Source organism: Bison bison, unplaced genomic scaffold (assembly GCF_000754665.1).
Source record: "Bison bison bison isolate TAMUID 2011002044 unplaced genomic scaffold, Bison_UMD1.0 scf7180017864495, whole genome shotgun sequence".
Taxonomy (NCBI): Eukaryota; Metazoa; Chordata; class Mammalia; order Artiodactyla; family Bovidae; genus Bison; species Bison bison.
Window position 1 is genome coordinate 7,237,784 of NW_011495054.1, and position 24,787 is coordinate 7,262,570.

The following is a 24,787-nucleotide window of genomic DNA, read 5'->3' on the forward strand; positions in this document are numbered from 1 at the left end:
GACTTGACATTTGGCTTCTAGAGACTTCCTTTGCCCTTCCCCCATTAATTTGAAAGAGCCTGGAATTTCATTCCATTCTCTTCATTTGCTTCTAAAACCCTGTAGAACTGCCCTGGAAAAGTGACTTGTGACTCCCAGGAATTCTCTAGTTTTTTTTTTTTTTTTTTCAAAGTGTTCTGTTGGTTGAGCTCTATCCTTTTGAATTGGGGGAAAACTATGAGTTTTCCATCCTGTCCACATCGTTGCTGATGGCAGTTTTGTTTTCTGCTTGTCTTTTTCCCAAGGAGATGATAGAAAGTGACATATCATCCATGATGTCAGGAATTATTCGAAACTCAGGGCAAAATCACCACCCCTCTCCACAGGAATACAGGTGAGGGCTTCGACAATAACAAATGACATCTTTTTGAATTGTTTGAAGTGTTTATGCACTGGCTATGGTTTCTGAAACTGCCCAAGAACTACGGTTACATTCAGTTCTGTGATTTTGCAGGCGAACTAGAAGATCTTGGTTTTAAAGGTGGTGTCTCTCTGAGGGTGTGTGACTTGTGGCCTGGGGGCAGTGGGGCCATGGAAACCTGCAGTCTTTAGTCCCCTCCTGGGTGAGAGACTGGGCATCTGGGTGGATGTTGAGATGACAATAGCAGTTATGGCTTCTCCAGTGAGCTTAACGGGCCTCCAGGAAATGCCCCCCAAGAAAGGAGAAAGGGCTTGTTCAAGGTCATCAGCGAAGGGAGGGAGGAGGAGAACAAAAATGAATCCTCAGCCTCTCTCCCCTGTGAGCCACTGAAGGCCTGCCTGCCCTGGTTCCCAGTGCCCTGCCCCCAAGACAAGCACCATGTGCCCCTGGGTGGAGGGGGCACGGCCCACATGAGGGAGTGGGGACGGGACAGGGGCTGGCCTGGGAAGAGCAGGCTGTCACCTCGGATCAGCCCTGTTTACCCAGGGGCTGTCTGGCCTCCTGGGGCTGCTGCAACTCACCAGCGGTGCCTTTGGGGAAGACCACAGACCCCAATTAGAGGGTGACTGCTTCCAGAAGGCTGTGGATCTGGAGACTGCCTTCAGAGACCTGAACAAGGCCATGAATTCAAACAAGGGTTTGCTGAGAGGCTGCTGTGGGTAGGGCTGGAAGCCTAGACACGTGCCAGGTACACAGCAGTTTGTGGGCACCTACTGTATGCCCAGCTTGAGGAGCTGCTCTGATGAGCCCCCATCATACAGGTGGGAAAACCGAGGCTCAGAAAAGTGGAATGCTTTCCCCAAGATCCCACAACCAAAGACCTCTGGGCTTCCTGTGCTGAAAGGTTTTAAACCCTGGCAGGTGGACTGGGGCAACACCAGAGTCAGGAGCTTGGCTCTGGGGTCAGAATCCCAGCTTCTCTGGTTGTGTGGACCTCTCTGAACCTCAGTTTCCCCCTCCATCAAATGGGGACAGAAATGGTACCCACTGCATAGAGTTGTTAGATTAAAAGAAATTTCATCTCTGTCGCTTGCCTGCTACATGATCTTGGGGAAATCCTGGAGGGTTCAGCCTTTCCTTTTCATAGGGATTCAGGGATGTTTTCTTATGTTAAACAGCATAAATAGAAAGCAGAATAACAAAATACCAACAACAACAACAATAACAGCTGACGGTTTCTTAACGCTTTGGTACCTGCCTGCCTGCCCTGTGCCACAACCACCCTATGAAACGAGCACTGTTGGGCCCATTTGGCAGATGAGAAAACCAAGGCTCAGCTAGATTAAACAACTTAACAAGAGGATGCAGCTAGTTACAGGGACAGTGGGGACTCAAACCCTCACCCGGAGGGTACCACGGCCACCACTCCCACGCCCCACTGGTGAAGAGCACAGGGGGTTGGAACAGAGCAAGTTGCTCCACCACCTCATGGCTGTGTGACCCTGGGCAAGTCACTGCCCCTCTCTGTGCCTCAGTGTCTTCATCTGTGACACGGAGCCGTGAGAGCCCAATTCGCAGGTCCTTGGGAGGAGCCTGTGCATCCATCAGCCACACCCAGGGAGAGTGCTTTCTTGTGGAGGGGAGCTTTTGTGATTATACAGCGACTCCCCCTAGCCCACTCCCATTTCTCCGACCACTCCCATTTTTCTCCGGGGATAATAGCCCAGGAGAAGTTTATGGGCTTCTCATTCCCCCTCCCGCCTCTCCAGGGAGTGGCTCTGAGCCTGGTTCCAGCCCCCTTGCAGCCCTCCACCCAGCCGCCTGCCCTTGCATCCCCAGGGGCGGAGTTTGGCCGTTAACTCTCAGAGGCTGTGCATGGGAGGCTGGGGCTGGGGGGCGTAGCAGCTGCCGTGTCCCCCAGGGAGCTGTCCGGAGTAAGGCTGGGCCTAGACAGCAAATTGGCAACGGCATCCCAGCCCGCCTGGGGCCAAGGGGTGAGGCAGCCCGGACTGCCTGAGCAACGGCTAACAGCTCCTGCTCAGCTCCTGCTTAGCGTGGGTTAGCTGGTCTCCCCCTTGGCTCAACACTCTTGGAAATCCACTCTCTTCAGGGTAGCAGGAGACCCTGAGAGGTATTAAGTACTTCCTGTGTGCTAACTCCTTATTCTAGAGATCAGGTCCAACAACTTCCTTTTACAGATTGGAAAACAGGCCCAGAGAAGCCAGAGGAGGCAGGGTGCTGACCCTTGGAACTTCAGGTTCTCCCAGGACCATGAGGCTCAGTAGTTATCATCACAGAGCCTTATACAGGGTATTGACTCCCCAGACCCTCAGTCCCTCCCCTAAGAAAGGAGGTGACTGCCTTAGGTGGAGAGATGAATAGATAAGTATCACATGAGAAATAGCACATCCAGAGAAACTCAGGGAAGTTGCATGCTCAAGTGATGACAAAATCCTGTCCTGTGGACCAAGGCAAGCAGACGCCACCTGCCTTTCCTCTTAAGCTTCCCACTGCATGGAGTGTGGGGGATGGTTTACCCTCATTCCAGAATGGCTCCACTCATTGGTTGTAACCTCCTTGGGTGGGGGGGGCTCCATCTGGCATGGGCAGTGACCATCCAAGTATCTTTACAACCTTCCGCCCTTCTGGGTGTTTGGGGTGGCCAGGATGGCTACTCAGGCTACCCGAGGGCAAGGGACGAGAGGTAGCCTTCCTGGGGTGCCGTCTCCCTTCCGGGTCTTGTGTTTCCACCCCCAGAAACATGCATCTGGCACTCGCATGCGCACCAAGTCCCAAGCCAAGTTCTAGAAAGGAAAGAGTCCCTTCCAAATTCCTAATCAAATCGTTGCATGTTATGCTCATGTTATCCCCGGTGGGGACTTTCTGAGCTTGCTACAATGGCATTTGATTTTCTTCTTCCTGTAAACGGTTACAGAAGATCTTACAAAAGATGTATTCACTAAATAAACAGCTCCATGAAATGCTAATCCCTTTTGTGTAAAGGTTGGGTTGGAAACAAGAACAGTTAGTAATGATGTAACAATCTCTTACTAACCACAGAAGGCAGGTAAAACCTTCTGGTTATAATCATAGTGGACAGACGGATGGACAGACAGATGTGCCTCTGTGATTCTGCCCCACTCCCCACAGAGACAATATTTTCTGGGCAAACCCCTCCAGTAACAATGAAAGGCCAGAGGAGAAAACAGTGAAATGTGGTTGGAGTAGCTGCCTCGTGCCCTTTCTTAGAAGTTATCTGATCTTATCCTCACAGTTATCCTCTGTGGGGGGAATTCTTATTCCATTTTACAGGTGGGAAAACTGAGGCACAGAGGCCTGAAGTGACTTGCCTAAGGTCACACAGCTACAAAGGGACTGAGACACGATTCAAACCTCAAACATCTGTTCCTTCCACTGCACAATTGCTGTATCAACTCTAAGAATCCCCAAGATAGGAAGTAAAGGGTTAAATGTGGGCTCTGGACTGAGAGAGAGCTGGTTGGATGGCATCACCGACTCAATGGACATGAGTTTGAGTAAGCTCCGGGAGCTGGTGATGGACAGGGAGGCCTGGCATGCTGCAGTCCACGGGGTCACAAAGAGTCGTACACGACTGAGCGACTGAACTGGACTGAGAAGGCAGATAATAGGGTTAAAATAAATCAGTGAGCTCAGGAGTCTATGCCAGGGTAGATGCTAGCAGCAGTAGTCATTCCAGGGGATGGAAGGACTAGGAGATACCAGGCTGGTCTGGGAGGGCTTCCTGGGAGGGGTGGTGTCTAAGCTGGGCAGGAAATGGATAGAAATTGGGGGATGTTAGATGTGTTGGAGCTGAACTGGGTTGAACTTGGGGGAGATCCCTCTTCCTTTTGCTACTCCAGCAGGTATGGAATAAATGCCCACAGGGTGCCAGGTCCTTTGCTGGGTGCTGACCACAAAAGAGGGCCTCTCTGTCCTTGCCCTCCTTGAGTGGAAAGACCGGAAACATGTATACATGAATAACTCAAGAGAAAATGCTAAATATTCCTCAGACACAACACTGCAAGGACCACCAGGGATGGGGGTGACGAGGGAGGAGCTCTCAAAGGAGGGAACGGTTAGGCTGTGGTCAGAAGCACAAGAAGGCACTAGCTGTGAATGAGTGCAGGGAACAGCATTCCCAGGAGAGAGAACAGCATGTGCAAACAGAACATGGAATGTTTGGGGAACCTGAAAGGTGAGCAGGTTTGCTAGAGCAAAGGGGTGAGGGGAGGAGATGGTCAAGGGTCAGATCACGGCAAAGAGCTTGAGTCTTACTACGCTAATGGATTTTAAGGACAGTGACAGGTTCTGATGTCCCTTGTAAAAGGCTGCTCTGAATGCTGGGTATGAAATCCACCCCTTCCGCAAACATGCGCCTAGTACTTGAGCCAAACCCTGCACTGTGGCCTGCAGTGATCTACCTACCCTGAACCAGGAAGCAAGCTAGGCCCTTCCATCACCTCTGTTCTGTGCGTGAGAAAACTGAGGATCAAAGGCAGTGAGTCGCCTGCACAAAGACCACCCCTGCTCCATTAGGAGCGAGGCCAGGACTGCGATCCAGGTCTCCTGGGGCTCACCCACCCCAGGCCCCGCTCTCCTGGCTCATCTTCCATCCCTCCAAAGGATCAATGAACATAGCTAATTGATGAAGGATATTGTTCAGTGTTTTCAGCATGGCCCCCTGGCCAGTGCAGAACAGTAGCCATGGACTCCAAGGATCTCTCTCTTTGCCCAGGGCCACCACAGGGGCCCCTGACCAGTGGCCCCAGCAGCATGCAGGTACCTTGCAGCCTGATCCTCCTAAAAACAACATGAATGGCGTTTGCCCTTCCTGCTTACAACTTGCTATAGCTCAGCCATGCTGGCAGAGTATCCAAGTGAAGAGGCTCCAGGGTGGGTGGTTTAAATCCCAGGTCTTTTGCTGACATGCTGTGAGGCTGAGGGGTATCTCCTCCTTTCTCTGGGCCTCAGTCATCCCATCTGAGGAATGGGTATTGTAAGCAGCCATTCCACAGGTTGGCAGGAGATGAGGGAGTTATAGACCTGAGTGGACTGGCAGGAAGATGGGCATGCCACTGGCAGGAAGATGGGCATGCCAGGGGTAGACCTCTCCTCCTTTGCATCCCTAGGTCAGTTAGAAAGTTCTTTCCTTGGACAGAGGGAATTCTGTCTGCCTGCCGGAACAGGGCCTGACAAGTAGTTTAGGAGGTATTAGTGGAATGAATCAGATGCTTCCTGAGTCAGATCCTCTGCGGTGTCCCTCCCCATGGAGTCTGCTTCATGCTGAGTCCATACCCTGCTGAGGACGTGTACGCTAATCTGAACTGCTAGCATGCCATGCATATTGATGTGTGCTCTGGGGTGTCCCACTGAACTACGCTCAGTCCTTACAAGCCCCTATGAGATGGGTACAGGTGTTAGCATCCCCATTTTACAGATGAGCAAACTGAGGCCCAGAGAGGCAGATGACTGCAGACAAATCTCACAGCTATTAAGGACTGGGTGGGGTTCAAAACCAAGCCTGGTGGACCCTAGGGCCTCCACTCACAACCAGCTACACAGAAATGCTACAGAAGGAGAAGCACAGGAGCCCTGGGCCCAGGTTTTCTAGATGCGGTGAGTGCAGAAGATAGCCTTGCAGGGGGCCCACCCCTTCTGATAAGCCCAGAGGCTTCAGAGAGAAATGCGTGATGGCCACACGGAACACAAGCGAAGTGATAGGCGCAGAGGAAGCGCCTGAACACGGCGGCCCTGCTGTTGGCGGGGCTTCCTCGCGGCTCAGCAGTGAGGAATCCGCCTGCAACACAGGAGACGCGGGTTCAGTCCCTGGGGCAGGAAGATCCCCTGGAGAAGGAAATGGCAACCCACTCTGGTGTTCTTGCCAGGAAAACCCCATGGACAGAGGAGCCTGGCGGTCACAGTCCATGGGGTCTCAAAGAGTCGGACACAACGGAGCCACTGAACACACGCACGCACCATTGCACTGATAACAGGTTATTCTGATGCTGATTTTCCCAGGGTACCACCTGGCTCCTAACCGGGGTCTGGCCCCTCTCAGATGCTCCAGGCTGTGACCCCCTCATAATGGGTCGGTACCCTTCAGCATCCCACTCTCCGGCAGAGCTGGGCTGCCCACCTCTATAGTCCTCCAGGCCCTGCAGGCTGTGTGTCCCAGTGGCTGCCCCACGGAGATGAGAGAGGCTCAACTCCGACATTCCAGATGGGGCAACTGAGGCCCCCGGAGGGACAGGCGGGAGGTGCGAGGGCAGGTTCCTGGGGCCATTGCCAGGAGGTGGCTGAGGCCAGCTCACTGGGCTTGGCCTCATCTTTCCTGTCTCTGAAAGGGAGTGATGGTGCCCCCTGGGGTGTGTATGTATTTTAATAAGAATAAGATGAGTGGGGCTGAGCTTTGAGAAGGAAGATTGCCCCCTGAGTGGGTGGAGAGCTGTGGGGGAACCCTTTCATTCAAAAGGGGACTCTGGAGTGCTACCTAGGTCGTCTTCTTTTTGACCCCAAAGCTTTCCATTCACTAATGAGGATCCCCAGCTGGCGACAAATTTCCCCCACTGGGTCTGAGAAGGGTGCATTGCCAGGGGTCCCCTTTGGAGCCCCCAAGCTAATAGTTTAACCTACTTTTTCTGCAGAAAACTAGATGCTTCATCTGATCTGATGCTTAGATGAACTCTCAATGTGTTCTCGACAGCCCGCTTAGGGTCGGTGCTATTATTATTATTCCCATTTTACACATAGGGAAACTGAGTCCCAGGGCAGGTGACGGTCATACAGTCAGGAAGTTTTTCAGGCCGGCCTGTCTTGGGGTTCACACCTGCTTCTAACCTTGGGGTGCTACTCCACCTTCTTAGAGTCCTAGGGCCAGTGGGACCCTGAGGAACTATATGTGTTTATATATATATATCCCTTCTCCAGCAGATCTTCCTGACCCAGGAATAGAACCAGGGGTCTCCTGCATTGGAGGCAGATTCTTTACCAACTGAGCTATCAGGGAAGCCACATCCCCTGAAAGCCTGGCTCAATGGCAGCCCTGCGGTGGGGACACAGGAATGATGGGTGGGGGAGTGTGTGGGAGGGAGATGAGTCTGTAGGAGACGGGGGCGGGGGTGGGGGATGACGTGGATGCTGGGTCAGAGAGAGAAGGGACTGCAGGAAGCTGGTAGAGGTTTAGCAAGAGCCTCTCCCGGGCTCTTGGCCTCTGTCAGTTTCACCCCACTCTGCAGGGGAGGGGACGGAGGCTGAGGAGGTGCGGAAGCGCGTCTGATGTCAGCAGACAGGAACAGCGGGGCCAGGACTTCATTACAGGGCCCCTCAGACCCAGGGACAGGGAGACACACCGAGAGGACAGAGACACTGGCGAGGAGAGGGGGAGAGCTGGAGCAGAGGGGCAGGGGTGAGGCAGGATGGGGGTGGGGGAGTGGGGGAGCAGACGGAAGGAGCTGGGTCTTTGCAGTTTCATGCTCCTTGTGGCTTTCGCTGGGGGTGAGCCCAGGTGGGCAGGTATCAGTGACATGGTACCCGGGGTTGGCGGAATGCTTTCCTCCTTGCCCATAGACACAGAGGGACCCCAGGGTGATGGGGCTGGGTTTGCCTCTTCCTTTGCATCTCAAACGTCCATCATTTTCCAGCAGATGAGAAACCCATTCAAGAGACTGGCACAGGCCCCCACACACACTCACTTGTGGCAATAGTCCCAAACCCTCACAGATGGCAGGACAGTTCACAAGCCACTTCACCTCTACACTGACATGCCAGTCCTGGGCACAGTATAAGACACTGCAGCTCTGTTTATCATTTGTGCCCATTTTACAGGTGGGAAAACTGAGGCTGGGGAATTCAGTGCCTTTCCGAGGGCCTGTGGCTCAGAAGCCATAGTGGTTCCTGAACCACAAAGTCTTTCTCTTGTCACAACTGCCACGGATCCCATGGTTGAGGCCATTTAACATGAAGTTCTCTAGGACAGAGCAGAAAGTAGGCCCCTGGGGGCACCTCGAATGAGGAAACTCAAGGCACAGGTGGGGGGAGGTTTTGGGGGCCTTCACACGGCACCATGGAGAGGGGCTGTGTGCCTCTGCAGGGAGCAGAGGAGGGTGGGAGAGAAGGAAACAGATGGTCAGGGCCCCAGGCTGGGCACTGGGGATGGGACACTCCCATTTAGGCCCCAGAGCATCACCTCCGGGTTCCTGTGACCCACGATGAAGAGGTGCCTGGAGCCAGATGAGCCAGGGGCAGCAGGACGTAAGCCAGGCTTCAGGGCCGGCAGGCTCCAGCATAGCTCCGGGCAGCCACAGCCATTGCAGGAGACTGGCAAGGCCATGTGCCAGGCACACAGAGGCTGGCATTCTGGCCTGGCTGGGAGGGAGGACCAGACAACCTCTGGGATGCCAGAGATGGCAGGGGGAGCAGGGTCTGGTTGTCCACCCCCAGAATGAGCATTAAGCCCCCAAGGAGGGAGGGCTTGAACACACGCTGTCTCACTTGATGCCCTCAACAGCCCAGGGGGAAGCAGTCTGTTCCTCTCCCATTTTCCAGATGAGAAAATGGAGACTCAGGGACTTCAAGTGACTTGTTCAAGGTCACACAGACAGGCAATCATAAGGACTTGAACCCAGATCTGTCCAAGCAAAGCCTGAGCTGTGTGAAGCCCCTGCCACACCCCCTCCGGGCTGTCTCCCACCCCCCGCCCCCTAGAGCTCAGGGAGGCACTAATACACACATTCCAGGGCCCCACAGCCCCAGTGTGAGACTCCAGGGACTGGGCTGAGCCTTAGATTCTGCAGTGGAACCAGCTCCTGGGTGACGCTGGTCCACACGGCCCCTGCTGAGAGCCCCAGACTCAGGATGGGGGCATCTCCCCCAGAGGATGGGGCTTCTCTGCCTGTGGTGCCGCAGGTACAGCCCACACTGCAGCAGACAGACCCGGGTTTGAGTCCTGGCCACAACTTTGCTTTTGCCGGTCTGGCCTCAGTTTTCCCATCTGTAAAGTGGAGCTGCCTGCCCCTTGCCCCTCTCCCGAGGCTGTTGCAAGGGCTTGAGGAGGCAGAGGACCCCTAAACTGCTGGAACGTGACAGTCACTGTCCTGTCACCCAGGTTCTCTGGATCGGTGGCCTGGGGTCAACCTGTTTGACTGGCCAAGCAGGCATTGAAGTAGCTCCACGGTGTGCTGAGGCCTGGGGTGATGGGGACTGGGGGCCAGCCCTCCGTGAGCCGAGAGGCAGGATCTGGGCAAAGAGATGGCCGGGCAGGACTCACCCACCCAGGGTGCGGACGGAGTCTCTGAGCTTGGGGTCTAGGTTGCAAAGACTCCCTGGAGGAGAAGGTGCTCCCAGGCTGGAAGGGGCCCACACAGCGAGCCCGGAGTCCCTTCCCTAGTCCTTTCCTGGACGATGACATTGGGAACAAACTGCCTCCTTTCTCTAGGTCTCACTCTCCATGTGGGTAAAGTGAGGGGCGGGAATTTGGCATGAAGAAGCCAGAACATAGGATTTGAAGTGAGCCTCCATGGGTGGGCACAGTTGGGTTGGGGAGAGAGAGCTGAAAGGGCTTTCCTGTCCCAGAGGTGGGACTGTGCTCCCGTGTGGGGGCAGGGCGGTACCAGGGGCAGGATGGACGCCAGGCCGCTGCAGGGCTGGGGGGGCTGGGGTCGGGGGTTGTGTGCTGCTGTGGGGGCCAGGGAAGCCTGACGGGGCTCTCAAGCAGCAGGAAAAAAAAGAAAAGATTGATCAGATGAGCACCATTAACTCAGCCTCTACCACCTGTACAGCTGTGATTCTCACTCTGGGGGAAGAAACTCAGAGCATCTGCGAGCTCAGGGCCTCAGCTTCTCCATCTGTAAAATGGGCCTGTCAAAGGACACAAGCAGCACTCAGCAAATGGAAGCCGCTAGTAGTAGCAGCAGCAGGGGCAGGTCTGTGTGACCCCAGAGCCCACCAGGCTCCTCTGTCCATGGGATTCTCCAGGCAAGAACACTGGAGTGTAACTGGAGTATTACTGGAGAATAACCCAGTATTTCCTTCTCCAAGGGGATCTTCCCAACCCAGGAATCAAAGCTGGGTCTCCTGCCTTGCAGGTAGATTCTTTACCTATTATACTACGAGGGAAGCCCAGAGGACCTGGCTAATATTATCATTAGTATTGATATTAATGACAGCAAAGTCAGACATGGTTCCAAGTCTTTTCATGCAACAGTACCTTTAATCCTGACCATACTCTGTGTGATAGGAACTATTGCTGTTGCTAAGTCATGTCTGGCTCTTTGTGACCCCATGGACTGTAGCCACCCAGGCTCCTCTGTCCATGGGATTCTTCAGGCAAGAATACTGGAGTGGGTTGCCCTTTCCTTCTCCAGGGGATCTTCCCAACCCAGGGAGCGAACACTCATCTCCTCTACTGGCAGGTGGATTCTTTACCACTGAGCCATCAGGGAAGTCCGATAGGAACTATTATTTAGCCCAACTTTGTCGATCAAAAACACTGGGTCTCAGAGAGGTTAAGTCAGTGGCCCCAGGGCATACAGGTAAGTGTGTAAGACCAGGATTAGAACCCAGAGTCCAGGCTCTTAAATAACACATCACCTAACAGAGTCACCTGCCTCCAGAGATCCTGCCCCATGGTGATGTCCAGGACCCTGCTGTGTTTACAAGCCCCATGCCACCATTCAGAGCACTCTGGTGGGGCCCCCACCTGAGAAACTGGCACCAGGGTTTCACCTCCAATCCTCCTCGGAGCAGGAGGAGGCAAGGATGCCGCCAGGCAGAGCCGCAAGGGCACTGGGGAGCCATAGCAGGTTACTGAGCAGGGCTGGGGCTCCCGCCACCAGGGGCCGGGAGGTCGGCCAGCCCCGGGGCGAGGAGGGGGCTTGGGTGGGCGGCACATCAAGCCTTCAGCCTCACCCCGTGGTCTCCACGGGCCCGAGGGGACAGATGGCATCACCCAGGCCTGGCCCGTGGCTGTCACTCATCCGGATGAGTTATGAGCGGGTCGAATGGGCAGCAGCCGGGGGGTGGGGGGGCTGTAAAAACAATTGCAGGGAGCCCCCAGGACAATGGGAGCCACGTGCCACAGGGGCAACAGTCGTTTGTCACACAATGGACCTCCAAGGGACAGCAGCTGGGCCAACTGCTGCCACCGACACGGGCTGGCAGAGTTTTCAAATCGTTTCCAGGCTGTGTTTTCCTACGAGGCAGCCAATCGCCAGGGCGGCCAGGCGGTCACCTGATGCTAGCTTGGTGGGCTGAGGGCCCAGGCCCCGCGACAACCGAGCAGCCGGTGCCATGGCAACGCTAATTGTGGCCCTAAAACACAAGGAAGCAAGAGCAAGAGAGATGGAGAGAGAGAACCGCTTGAGAGGGGCCATGCAGATGGCAGGAGGGGTGGAGGCTGATGCCCCAGCTGGGTCCACGGTCCTGGTCACGAGAAAACCCCAGGCTCCACCTCCCCCCACCCCAACTCTCTCTGAGGTCCCAGGACACCTACTTTTGAAACTTGGAGCTTAAAATTGGGACGATGGGCCTTGGGTCAACAGACCAGGAAGTGCCTGGCCTGTGGGGTGGCAGGCATGGTGGGGCTGGCATGGGCCCCTGGCCGGTTTGCAAACACACTATGTTATAACACAGACAGGATGGTACTGTGAGGTCCAGGGCCCTGGAGGTGTGGGGTGAGCACTTGAAGGACATTGGGGAGCCATGGTTACCCCAAATTGGGGGTACTTGTCCTGGTATCCTTGATGGGCACTCTTTCTTTGCATATAAAGAAATGTTTTTGCTCTGGTATTGGGTGAGTTGTGGGGGGCATGTATCCTAACTGGAAGCTCCAGGGGCTGCCTGGGGTCATGGTGAGGAATTCAGGCTGGGGTTCCAGCCCTACCACTTCCTGTTCTGGGTTGGCTTTGGGTGAGTGACTCGGGGCTATGAGCCTCAGTTTGCCCATCTGTGAAATGGGAAGAATAACACCTGCCTCATCAGGTGACTGGGGGTGTCCTCTGGGTTGCTACCTGGGAAGGACTTGATACAGTGCCTGGCACATAATAAGTGCTCACACAAACACTAGTGTTTATCATTTGGGGGTAGGGATTGAGTAAGATGTGTCTAGTGAATAAATGAAGGAAAGGTGTGAGGATGTGCAATCTGGCTGCTAAAGAGGACTCCTTAGGGATGGGCAGATTGGAGGTGAGAAGCTTCTGGGGTGATTCCAGAGGTGGAGGAGCCCCCAAGAGCTGGCCTGAGCTCCCCGCCCCCGCCCGAGCTCCTGCCCCTCCCTGCAGGCTCCTGGCCGCCACCTGCGATGATGACCTTCCCGGGGACTTGCAGTCGCTGTCGTGGCTCACAGCCGTGGATGTGCCGAGGCTGCAGCAGATGGCGAGTGGCCGTGTGGACCTGGGCGGCCCCAGTGCGCCACACACGCACCCAGGTAGGCACAGGGGTGAGGCGGGGCGGCGGGAAGGTGCAGCAGGATAGGGAGATGGGGAAAGGTGACGCCCAGTGCTTCCGTGAACCAGGGGATGGCCGTGGCCAGGTCAGTCTCTCTCTCTCTCCAGGCCTCAGTTTCTGCCTCTGTAAAATGGGACTAATTCTACCTTCCCCAGAGGGATATGGTTCGCTCTTTTGCTCATCATGGTGTGCCAGGCCCTGTGTGAGCTCAGGTTTCAGCACAGAATAAAGACAGCCCCTCCCCTCACCCCGGGACATCTAGAACACCGAGAGCAGTCGGCAGGTGACCACCTCTGGGAGCCAATGCAGCCCATGGTTCGTTTTTGTGTGGCCTTTGTGTTAAGAATGCTTTTACATTTTTCAAAGGTTATAAACCACAGACAAGACAGATCAAGTGGCTGGCAAAAGCCTAAAATATTTGCTGTCTGACCCTTTACAGAAGTTCAGTTCCTTTACTTCTTTAGGAGTACTTTGGGTTGGGGGTGGTGGGGGAGACAGAAATTTGGAGTTTGGGACTAACGTATACACACTACTATATATAAAATAGATGAACAGCAAGGATCTAGTGTATAGCGCAGGAAACTATACTCAATCCTAAAGGAGGGCAATACCCAAGGATGTTCAAACTACCGCATGATTGTACTCATTTTACATGCTAGCAAGGTAATGCTCAAAATCCTTCAAGCTGGGCCTCAATAGTACATGAACCAAGAACTTCCAGATGTACAAGTTAGATTTAGAAAAGGCAAAGGAACCACAGATCAAATTACCAGCATCTGTTGGATCATAGAAAAAACAAGGGAATTCCAGAAAAATATTTTCTGCTTCACTGACTACACTAAAGCCGTTGACTGTGTGGATCACAACAAACTGGAAAATTCTTAAAGCGTTGGGAGTATCAGACCACCTTACCTGTCTCCTGAGAAACCTGTATGCAGGTCAAGAAGCAACCATTAGAACTGGACATGGAACAACAGACTCATTCAAAATTGGGAAAGGACTACATCAGGGCTATTGTAACCCTACTTATTTAACTTACATGCAGAGTACCTCATGCGAAATGCTGGGCTGGATGAAGCACAAGCTGGAATCAAGATTGGCATGAGAAATATCAATAACCTCAGATGTGCAGATGACACCACCCTTATGGCAGAAAGCAAAGAGGAAGAGAAGAGCCTCTTGATGAAGGTGAAAGAGGAGGGTGAAAAAGCTGACTTAAAACTCAATATTCAAAAAACTGAGGTCATGGCATCTGGTCTCATCACTTCATGGCAAATAGATGGAGAAACAATGGAAACAGTGAGAGACTTTATTTTCTTGGGCTCCAAAATCACTGCAGATGGTAACTGTAGCCATGAAATTAAAAGACGCTTGCTCCTTGGAAGAAAAGCTATGACCAACCTAGACAGTGTATTAAAAAGCAGAGACATCATTTTGCCAACAAAGGTCTGTATAGTCAAAGCTATGGTTTTTCTAGTAGTCATGTACAGATGTGAGAGTTGGACCATAAAGAAGGCTGATTGCCAAAGAATTGATGCTTTTGAAGTGTGGTGTTGGAGAAGACTTTTGAGAGTCCCTTGGAGAGCAAGGAGATCCAAGCAGTCCATCCTAAAGGAAATCAGTCCTGAATATTCCTTGGAAGAACTGATGCTGAAGCCGAAGCTCCAATACTGTGGCCACCTGATGTGAAGAACTGACTCATTAGAAAAGACCCTGATGCTGGGAAAGATTGAGGGCAGGAGGAAAACGGGGTGACAGAAGATGAGATGGTTTGATGGCATCACTAACTCAATGGGCATGAGCTTGAACAATCTCTGAGAGATAGTGAAGGACGGGGAAGCCTGGCATGCTGCATGCAGTCCATGGGGTTGCAAAGAGTTGGACACGACTGAGCAACTAAACAACTATAAGGGAAAAGAATCTGGAAAAGATTTTCAGGTTATATATAAAAAGTTTATATATATATATATTATATATATAATATATATGACATATGACATATATATATATATGACATGACTGAGCGACTGATCTGATCTGATATATTCCTCTGTCCATGGGATTTTCCAGGCAATAGTACTGGAGTGGATTGCCATTTCCTTCTCCAGGGGAGCTTCCTGACCCAGGGATCGAACCCGGGTCTCCCACATTGTAGACAGATGCTTAACTGTCTGAGCCACCAGGGATGTCCCTATACACACACACACACACACACACACACACACACATATAACTAAATCACTTTGCTGTATACCTGAAACTAACACAGCATTGTAAATTAACTATAGTTCAACTTTTTTTTTTCTTATGTGAATCATTTTTCAGTCTTTATTGAATTCGTTCCAGTATTGCTTCCATTTTATGCTTTGACTTTTTGGTTTTTGGCAGCCAAAAAGCAAAACATAAAACAGAAGTGATATTGTGGGATCTTAGCTGCCTGACCAGGGATCAAACTCACACCCCATGCATTGGAAGGCAAAGTCTTAACCGCTGAGTACCAGGAAAGTCCCAGAAGTTACTATCAGTCTTAAGCCAGAAAAAAACCTTAGAAGAATGTGATTTAATATTAATGTTATTCAAGGTGGTGCTGAATGTACTTCTCCATGGCAGATACTTCAATTTTTTAAAATGGTTACCACAAAAAAATTTTTTATGTACTTTGACTTCTTTAAAGAAAGTATCACAGGGACTTCCCTGGTGGTCCACTGGCTACAAGACTCTGAGTGCCCAATGCAGGGGGCCTGGGTTCGATCCCTGGTCAGGGAACTAGATCCCATATGCAAGCTGCAACTAAAGATCCTGTGTGCCACAACGAAGAAGATCCTGTGTGCTGCAACTGAGACCCAGCATAGCCAAATAAATAAATAAACAAATATTTGTTTAAAATGTACTGAGCACAGGGCCCAGCACACAGTAGGTACTCAACAAACGGCAGCCTGTTTGCAGTCATAGCAAGTGGATTAAATGTTTAGGGACACAGAAAGTGTGTCATAAGAAGAAAAAAAATCAACGAAAACAATCACTGCAGTACCCATAGTTAAAGGACCCATAGTTAAAAACGTATCGCCTAGGAGTATTTCTTTCATTGGACAAATTGTTCTTGGCCAAAACATCAGCAGGAGTCAGCACAGTTTTTCTGTAAGGGGCCAGTAAATATTTTAGACCCTGTGAGCCAGATGGTCTCTGTTGAAACATTTCAACTTTGTCACTGCTGTGCAAGACCAGCCATACATAATATGTAAATGAATGGCTGTAGCTATGTGCCAATAAAACTTTATTTACAAAAACATGTTGTGGGCCAATTTGGTCTGGTGGCCAATAGTTTCTCGATCCCTGATCTAGAACCCTGAGGGGACAGCTATGTGACCTTGGGCAGATGGCTTTGCCTCTGAACTTCTTTCCTCACCTATGATGAAAAGATAATAGAACTGCCTTCATGGGGTGTTGGAGGACTCAATGCAGAAAGTACCTTGCACACAGTAGGCATTCAGTGGATGGGAACTGTGAAGTAAGGAAGCCCTTCCTTCACTGCATCACGCACATCTCCTACGTGCCTGTCACTATGTGAGGTGTTTGTAGCACTGAGTTATATAAAATGTGGTCCCAGCTCTCAGGGAACTAAGGGTCTGGTCAGAGATGGAAGGACAAAGTAGACAGACCAAAGCACAAAGGATGAGCCCAGGTGGCAGCTAGAGCTCAAAGGAGAGCTGAAGGCCCCAGGGCAGGATAATTTTGAACATCAGCTTTGCTTGATCGGCAGTGTCTACCTAAAGTCAGGCTGGGGCAGTGAGACTCTGTGATAGATTAGCAATGCCTGTCACAGACCCAGCACAGGAGAAGGGGGTACCTCTGCTATTCCTGGGCTGATCCTTGGCAGAAGAGAAGGTGGGAGCCCACTCTTCACCACTATCATCCAGAGACATGGTTTGCCAAGCACCTACTATGTGCTGAGCCCCAAGGGTAGGGGACAGCTTCATTCTCTGGAGGTGCCCAGGGGTGGGGCTGTCCCTGTCCACAGCCACCATTCCCCCAGCCCAGGCGTCTCTGCGCTTCCTTTTCCAGGTGCCTTGGCCAGGGCGGCTGACCTGCATGTGGCAGCCACCCCAGGCCACCTGCTCCAAGGCCCACCTGGCGTGGCCCCCCAAGGCGTGCTGGGTCTGAGTCCCCTGACCAACCACGGAGCCAGTGTAAGTGCCACCATGTGGGTCAGGGAGCGAGGGAGGTGTCCCACAGGGCTGGGGTCGCCCTCGACCCTTCGTCTCCTTCTCTCCCGGCCCCAGCAAATGAACCAGTTCGCTGTGGGGGGCCAGCCCTCGTCCAGCCTACAGAACCCACCACAGCTGTACTCTGCCGCCTCGCAACCTCAGTTCCCGCTACCCTCAGGTGTCCAGCAGGTACTGCGGGCTGGTGAGGGGGGCCTGAACTCAGAAGCAGACAGTCCTGACTTGGGCTGGCTAGGGACTGCTCTGAGCCTCAGTTTACCCACCCAGAACATGGGAAGAATTTTCTTCACCATGTCATGGGGTTGTTCATTTGATTTCCACCCAAAACTCTGTGCTGGGGGGAGACAAGATGGTCTGCCAGGGCTATAAATCCTGCGTCTTCAAGATGGGGGTGTGGCGGGGTGATCGTGAGTGACTGATGCTCTCTCTCATCATCTCTCTCCCTGCCACCCTTCCTTACCCCCCACCCCCAATGGGAAGTGCGCTCCTGTGGGCCTGTATGGCTCCGCGTTTGGGGCACGGCCTCCCTACCCCCAGCCCCGCATGGCTGTGCATTCATCCCAGGAACTGCACCCCAAACACTATCCCAAGCCCATCTATTCCTACAGGTGAGGTTCTGGGGGGCTGGGACGGTGGGGGACTCAGGGAAGAGAGGGGTGAGGGCTGTCTCGAGGGCACCTCAGAGAGATGGGTGTGGTGGCCTAGGCTTCCCAGGGGAAGGTTTTGGGAAGTGGGACCCATTCTCAGGACGGATCGTCATGTGGTCAGTCAGTTCCCAGGGCTGAGAACCCACTCCAGACCCTAAGCCCAGTGCTCCACTCTGTCATTCACAAGCTAACTGTGTGACCCTGGGTAAGAGGCTTGGCCTCTCTGAGCTTCAGTTCCCTCTGATGCAGAAAGTCATCAAATAATAGTATTGGGTACTTCACAAGATTTGGGGAAGGCAGTTAAACAGCCCAGTTAATGTCTAAAGGCCCATTAATGAGAAAGGGGTAAAAGGAGGAAAAGACAAGATTTCTCAAATCGTTACAAATAGCTGAGCTCAAGGTCAAGGGCAGAGGGTGGGAAAGACATAGAGCCATGAAAAGGTATTTAGAGCTAACATTGTAAGCGTCTAGGGGCTGGTACCAACGGGGTTAAGCAGGGCCAACTTCCTGGCAGAGGGGACCTTGGGCTGTCAGCTTGAGATGCCTTCACATCTGGCCTGCCCCACATTTTGCCTCCAGCTGTCTGATCGCCATGGCCCTGAAGAACAGCAAGACAGGAAGCCTGCCTGTGAGCGAGATCTATAGCTTCATGAAGGAACACTTCCCCTACTTCAAGGTGAGGGGCCTCAGCCAGGTTGGGGGTGGCTGGAGTGGCTCTGGTCTCTCCCTGGTACTGCTAGAACCTGGGCCAAACTAAGCCACCCTTTTAGTCCCCGAGTCATGTCCAATGGCACCCCACTCCAGTACTCTTGCCTGGAAAATCCCATGGACGGAGGAGCCTGGTAGGCTGCAGTCCATGGGGTTGCTGAGAGTCGGACACGACTGAGCGACTTCCCTTTCACTTTTCACTTTCATGCATTGGAGAGGGAAATGGCAACCCACTCCAGTGTACTTGCCTGGAGAATCCCAGGGACGGGGGAGCCTGGTGGGCTGCCGTCTATGGGGTCGCACAGAGTCGGACACGACTGAAGCGACTTAGCGGCAGCAGCAGTCATGTCCAAAGACATCTGCAATGTGCACTCACACAGACATGGGCCAAGAAATCCAGAAAGAGAAGGGGGCATTTGAGCTGGGCATTTGACGGATGAATAGGAGTTCACCAGGCATCTCAGGGGGCAAAGGCTAGAGGGTCAATCTAGCTATTCAGCACAGACTCGGTAAAACATAATGATGCAAACACAGAGAAACTGTGTGTAAAATGAAGAGGGTGTGAGGTGCATTGCAATGTCTGGTTACCTTACAATAAAGTATGAGCACTTAAAATGATAGGCATTTAATACACTCGACAAATTATCCACATATTAGCATCATCTCACTTGTCTGCTGAGTAGGAGAAAAAGAGCAGAACTGGAAGCCTTGGGCCTTGCCCTTGTGTCTTAACCATTGCCCAGAGCTGAAGTACAGCTGCCCCTTTAATCAGAGCGGGGACCCTCCTGGTTGCCACAGTTCTCACTGCTCCCTCTCGTTTCCCAACCCAAGGTTAAGCATTGGACACTGTCCCTCCTACTCCTCTAGGCCTGAGTCTGAGATTTCCCCTAGGGAGATGGGATTAGAGAGGGATCCCTGCAGAGAGGTCTCCCATGGGTCCATTTCTTCCCCCAGACAGCTCCTGACGGCTGGAAGAACTCTGTGCGGCACAACCTGTCCCTGAACAAGTGCTTTGAGAAGGTGGAGAACAAGATGAGCGGCTCCTCACGCAAGGGATGCCTGTGGGCCCTGAACCTGGCCCGCATCGACAAGATGGAGGAGGAGATGCACAAGTGGAAGCGGAAGGACCTGGCTGCCATCCACCGGAGCATGGCCAACCCCGGTGAGGCCCAGGCGCCCCACCACACACATGCACGCACGCGCACACTCACACACGAGCTTGCACGCTGCCCATCCTGCAATGAGTATAGAATCTCACTAACAACCCCAGTGTCTCCCACAGACATGCCACACAAAACAAGCACGGGAAAGCAAGGCTTCCCTACCTTTCCTACCATACTGGAACAGACTCCCCAAAGTAATAACACAGTAACGCCCAGCGTGGGCTACCATGTGGAGAAATCAGCACTGTCGTGCCCAACTGGTGGGGGTGCAAAGTGTGAAACTTTCCCAGGGCAAAGTAATATCATGAAACTTTGCAAATCTGGTCCCCAGTTTGGTTCATTTATTCTACTTCTGGCAGTTCATGCTGAAGAAATCAAAGATTTGAGCAGAAAGTTTATGAACAAAGTTATCTATCATGAAGTGATTTCTGATGGTAAAAAACTGAAAGCAATCTAGACATCCTACAATAGGAGATTAAATAGATATAATATTATACCATGCAAGTATTAGTATTCCAAAAATATTTCTATCTCTAAAAAGAAATGTTCCCAATATGATAGATGAAGAAGCAGGTTATGAATCAATATACATAGTGTAGTCACATTCTAAAATGCATATGTAGCCACACCCATTTGTGTGTCAATTAACGTATATCTATATACATATATATGTATACACAGAGACTAGAAGAAATACATCAAAATCTTTACTGTGAATGGAGAGACCACTGATAATTTTTATATTCTTCACATGTTTCTCTATTTTCCAAACTGTCTCCCCTGTTCATGAGTTACTTTAGATTTAAAAAAATATTGCACCTGCTTTTTTTTTTAATTAAGAGATGTGAAGCTGGGGATATAGGAGTGACATGTGAATAGAAAGAGTGACCTGGGAGGCTAATGCCACCCAGCCTTCGGAATATTTGGCTTGGCCCTGTGGGTAGCATCATGCCTGAAGTCTGGGTGTGAAGGGGATGGGAGTCTAGCTCAGAGATGAACAGTTCAATAAGTTGATCGGGACCATAGCAGGACCCAGTAGGCCCTTGGCTGTGAGCTGTGGGATCTGGTTTGATATCCAGGGCTCGTCCTGACTCCTATTTGGTGTGAGATCTTGGGCGGGCCATTTCACCTTCTGAATTCTAAGTGTCCTCATTTCTAAAACGTGTGCAACCCTAGTGGTCCAGTCTGAGAACTGCTGCAGTCAATGAGACACAAGCCAACAACTCAAAATAATTTTGAGTAACTTCTATCTTATTTCTATTGAAGAGCATTGAAGGAGGAGGATCCAATTTTCAGTCCACAGCAAGGCTTCATCTCTCTGGCTAGGGCCCCCTGTATGTTAATAACCTTTGTCCCAGTCTCGTGGGATTTGTAATCTCTGCCTTACTTCCCTCTTGTAGGCCTGTTATGAGGTTTTAGTGAAGTCCTAGAGTTACAGGATTATTCTATAAAGCACTGTCCCCATGAGGGAAGCCAGTGTTATCTGAGACCCATCTCATTGTTCCAAGTCTCTATGTCATTTGCAATTTCATTCCATTTCCACAACCCCCGTGTAGAGTATGTGAGGCCATCTCATAGATGAAGAAATTCATGTTCTGAGAGTCCAAAAGGCTTGCTAAGATCACACAGCTGATAATGCCGGGTTTGAATCCACGCCTGGGCTTGGGGCCCAGGAGCTAGAGGGTGGCTTCTGATGAATGACCTCTCCCACCTGCCTGCAGAGGAGCTGGACAAGCTGATCTCGGACCGGCCGGAAAGCTGCCGACGCCCTGGCAAGCCAGGGGAGCCTGAGGCCTCGGCGCTGACCCACGCCACCACAGTGGCCATGGCCCACAGCTGCCTGGCTGTCTCCCAGCTCCCACCCCAGCCACTGATGACCCTGTCCCTGCAGTCGGTCCCCTTGCACCACCAGGTACAGCCCCAGGCACATCTGGCCCCGGACTCTCCTGCCCCAGCCCAGACCCCACCTCTGCACGCCCTGCCGGATCTGAGCCCCAGCCCCCTCCCTCACCCTGCCATGGGAAGGGCGCCCGTGGACTTCATCAACATCAGCACCGACATGAACACCGAGGTGGATGCCCTGGACCCCAGCATCATGGACTTCGCTCTGCAGGGTGAGGTCGGAGGAAGCGGGTGAGGGGAACAGAAGGGGAGGGAGGGACTGGGGAGGGGGCAGCCAGAAAGACTGGGGGAAAGGAGAGCCCTCGGCATTTACCCCACGGCTCATTCCTTCAACAAACACCTCCCAAGTGCCTAATCATGTCACAGCAGGCATTTAGTTAGCGCCTACAGTATACCAGGCCTTGTGCCAAGCACTTCAGAGGCATCATCCCATCTCAGCCTGCGACAGTCCTGGAGGCCACTGCCATTTCACACTCCCATTCCACCGCTGAGAAACCTTAGACCAAGAGAAACGAAGTCCCATTTCTTCATTCAGACTTCATTCGGCCTGAGGCCGCCTGGCTATGTGTGGCAGAACTGGCATTTCAATCCAGCCCTCTCTGACCCCACATTGTCAATCAGAAACTGCATCAACCTGCATGTGCCAGCCTCATGCCAGGTCACGCTCTGACCCACATGGTCACCCTCAGTACGCAGGGAATGAACGAATGAACGAACAAGGGAAGTTCAGATTCAGTGAGGCCTCACAAACCGTCCATGCACTGCTGCACCTACTATGAGCCCGCCAAGGGCCGAGTAATCCACTCTCCTTCAAGGAGTTGCATGTCTAGTGAGGGAATGGGACAAGTTAGCAGGTTAGTTAGTTAGCAAGTTACTAACTAGGTCAGTTATCCTGTGAAATGGGTATGTTTGAACTCACATCTCCCCTCACCTCTCCCCTGGATTACCGTGCAGTTAAAAGGAAATCACGCTTTTGTCCCCTGACTTTGACCACAATGGTGCCACTTAACACAGGCCGAGTGCTTCCCACGCACCCCCTAGTTTAAGCCTTGCAGTCCCAGGAGATGGGTTCTCTGATCATCTCACTTCTTCCAGAGGAGCCCAAGGCTCCGAGACGGTGGTGATGTTCCCGAAGATACCTGGGGTGGGAGGGGAGGACCGGGGCTGGACGCTGGCTCCTCCCTACTGTCCTGTGATGCCGTGAGTTTAAGCCCCACGTGTGGTCTTTGCTGCGTCCCTAGGATGGGATTCGAACTCCTGTCCTTTTGACGTGAACGCTCTTGTCTTTGGAAGGGAACCTCTGGGAGGAGATCAAGGATGAAGGCTTCAGCCTGGACACGCTGGGGGCCTTCGGAGACTCCCCGCTCGGCTGTGAGCTGGGGGCCTCGGGCCTGACCCCCGTCTCTGGTGGCAGCGACCAGTCCTTCCCAGACCTTCAGGTGACCGGTCTCTACGCTGCCTACTCGACCCCGGACAGTGTGGCCACGTCAGCCACCACCTCCTCCTCTCAGTACCTGGGCGCCCCAGGGAACAAGCCAATAGCCCTGCTTTGAGCTGACCGCTTCGCCTGCCCCAGAACATGGGCCCTGGAAGGATGCTCATGGAGCCGGGTGTTGTCGGAAGAAGGGCCCCCTACCCTCCCACAGGTCTCTGAACTGTGGCTACTGGCTGACCTTGCCTGACCTCCAGGGGAAGTTTCTGGGCCCGCCTCAATTCAGCAGGACAGAGAAGAGTGGACAAGGCCCCCGTGACGCTCCTCTGAGGCTCGAGATGCAAGGCCTGGCCACGCTGAGAACAAGGTCTCTCCAGTCTGCCTCCTGCTGGTTCCTGAACGACCTGCAGCCCACTTTGGGACGGGTGCTCCACGGAAACACCCCGGTGGGAAGGCCTTTAAAGTATTCTCCTGGGATGAACACCTGTCTCAGTCTCCAGCGGACAGGCCCCGAGGCCGGGGTGGGCTGGCAGACTGTCCAGCCTTCGTGGACCAGAGAAGGCTGAACTCGGAACCGGGCATCTGCCCCACTGGCCGGCAGCCCCCTTCCCTCGTAGTCTGTTAGGTTTCACAGGCAGATTCCTGAGCCGCTCCGGGCACTGTGACCCTATGTACCTTTATTTATATTTATTGGAGCCCATCCACGCCACCTCTTCAAACCCCGCCCGTGGCCTGTGGAATGAGATTCCATGATCCCTCCCTGCACCCCTAAATGATCCGTATATCACATCTCCAACTGACTCTTAAGCCCTCTGCAGTCTTGGACTGCTTTTTTTAGAAAAAGCAAGCACTTTTGATACAGTGAAACATCCTATTTTTTTAAAAGTAGAGACCGGATATTTTCCTAATGCTTAGTCATGATTCAAAACTCTTGAAATGTGTACCTAAGAAGGGAGACTCCTAGTTTGGATTTTGGGGGCTTTCAAGTCAGGATGGGATGGGAGGAATGGGAAGGGGTTTTTTGTACTGGAAATGAAGACACCCTGATGGAAAGAAAGTTAATTGTGAACCAGGTAAAGCCACTGACCCACGTGGCTAGTGGGGCTCTAGAAGCTGCCATGCAGAGTATTTATTGGCGCTTGATGGCCTGTCTCATCGCCCCATGACCTTCTTTGTCTTTTTTCCCTCTCTTGTTGCCAGTGACTGACTTTCCAAGTGGCAGTTTCTACAGATAGTTGGCTTAGAGGGGAGCCAGGTGAATGACTGGGAAAAAAGCCAGGGATCATCCAGCTAAGCTGAGAAACCATGGCAACCGCTTAAACCACTGTCCTCTCTGGCCCCGCCGGATGTTCGGTTCCTTCATCTGGGAGTTCCTGAAACTTAGAGCCAGAATTTTCTGAGTAATCCACAGGTCTGCCAGCCACGTGGTAGGCTTGGTGTTCAGGCCTGTCTTGAAGGACCATCTCTAACCTCTTCCAAATTCTGGAACTTTCTGCCAAGCATCACCATCATTACTCATAGCTCAGTGCTACCTGTTGGAACAGCACCGCTCGCCTGCGTTGTGTGACATGACATCCCCTCCCATAAGTCAAGATGTTTGAGTCATTGTTAATGAAGATTGTGTTTGGGCGCCCCCCAGGACTGTGTATCGTAGTGTTGGAGATCCGTCTTCTGTCAATAAAGGCTGAACGCAGCTCTGTGGCTCGAGGCAGGGGTGAATAGGAGAGGCAGGGGTGAACAGGAGAGGGAGGGGTGAACAGGGGAGGGACGGGTGAACAGGGGAGGGAGGGGCAGAGGACAACAGCGCCTCCAGCCCCTCACAGTGGAGACCCACTTACAGATGGGAAAAC

General features: G+C 52.5%; 1 protein-coding gene across 1 annotated transcript; it reads left to right on the top strand.

Annotated features, from left to right (window-relative positions):
• The first annotated feature begins 287 nt into the window (after positions 1 to 287).
• On the top strand, positions 288 to 23,058 carry FOXN4 (forkhead box N4). The gene is made up of 9 exons (XM_010828667.1): positions 288 to 373; positions 12,697 to 12,842; positions 16,925 to 17,049; positions 17,143 to 17,256; positions 17,566 to 17,693; positions 18,312 to 18,408; positions 19,395 to 19,602; positions 21,325 to 21,717; positions 22,799 to 23,058. Exons 1-9 carry the CDS (start codon positions 288 to 290, stop codon positions 23,056 to 23,058), a joined length of 1,557 nt encoding a protein of 518 aa, XP_010826969.1.
• The last annotated feature ends 1,729 nt before the right edge of the window (positions 23,059 to 24,787 follow it).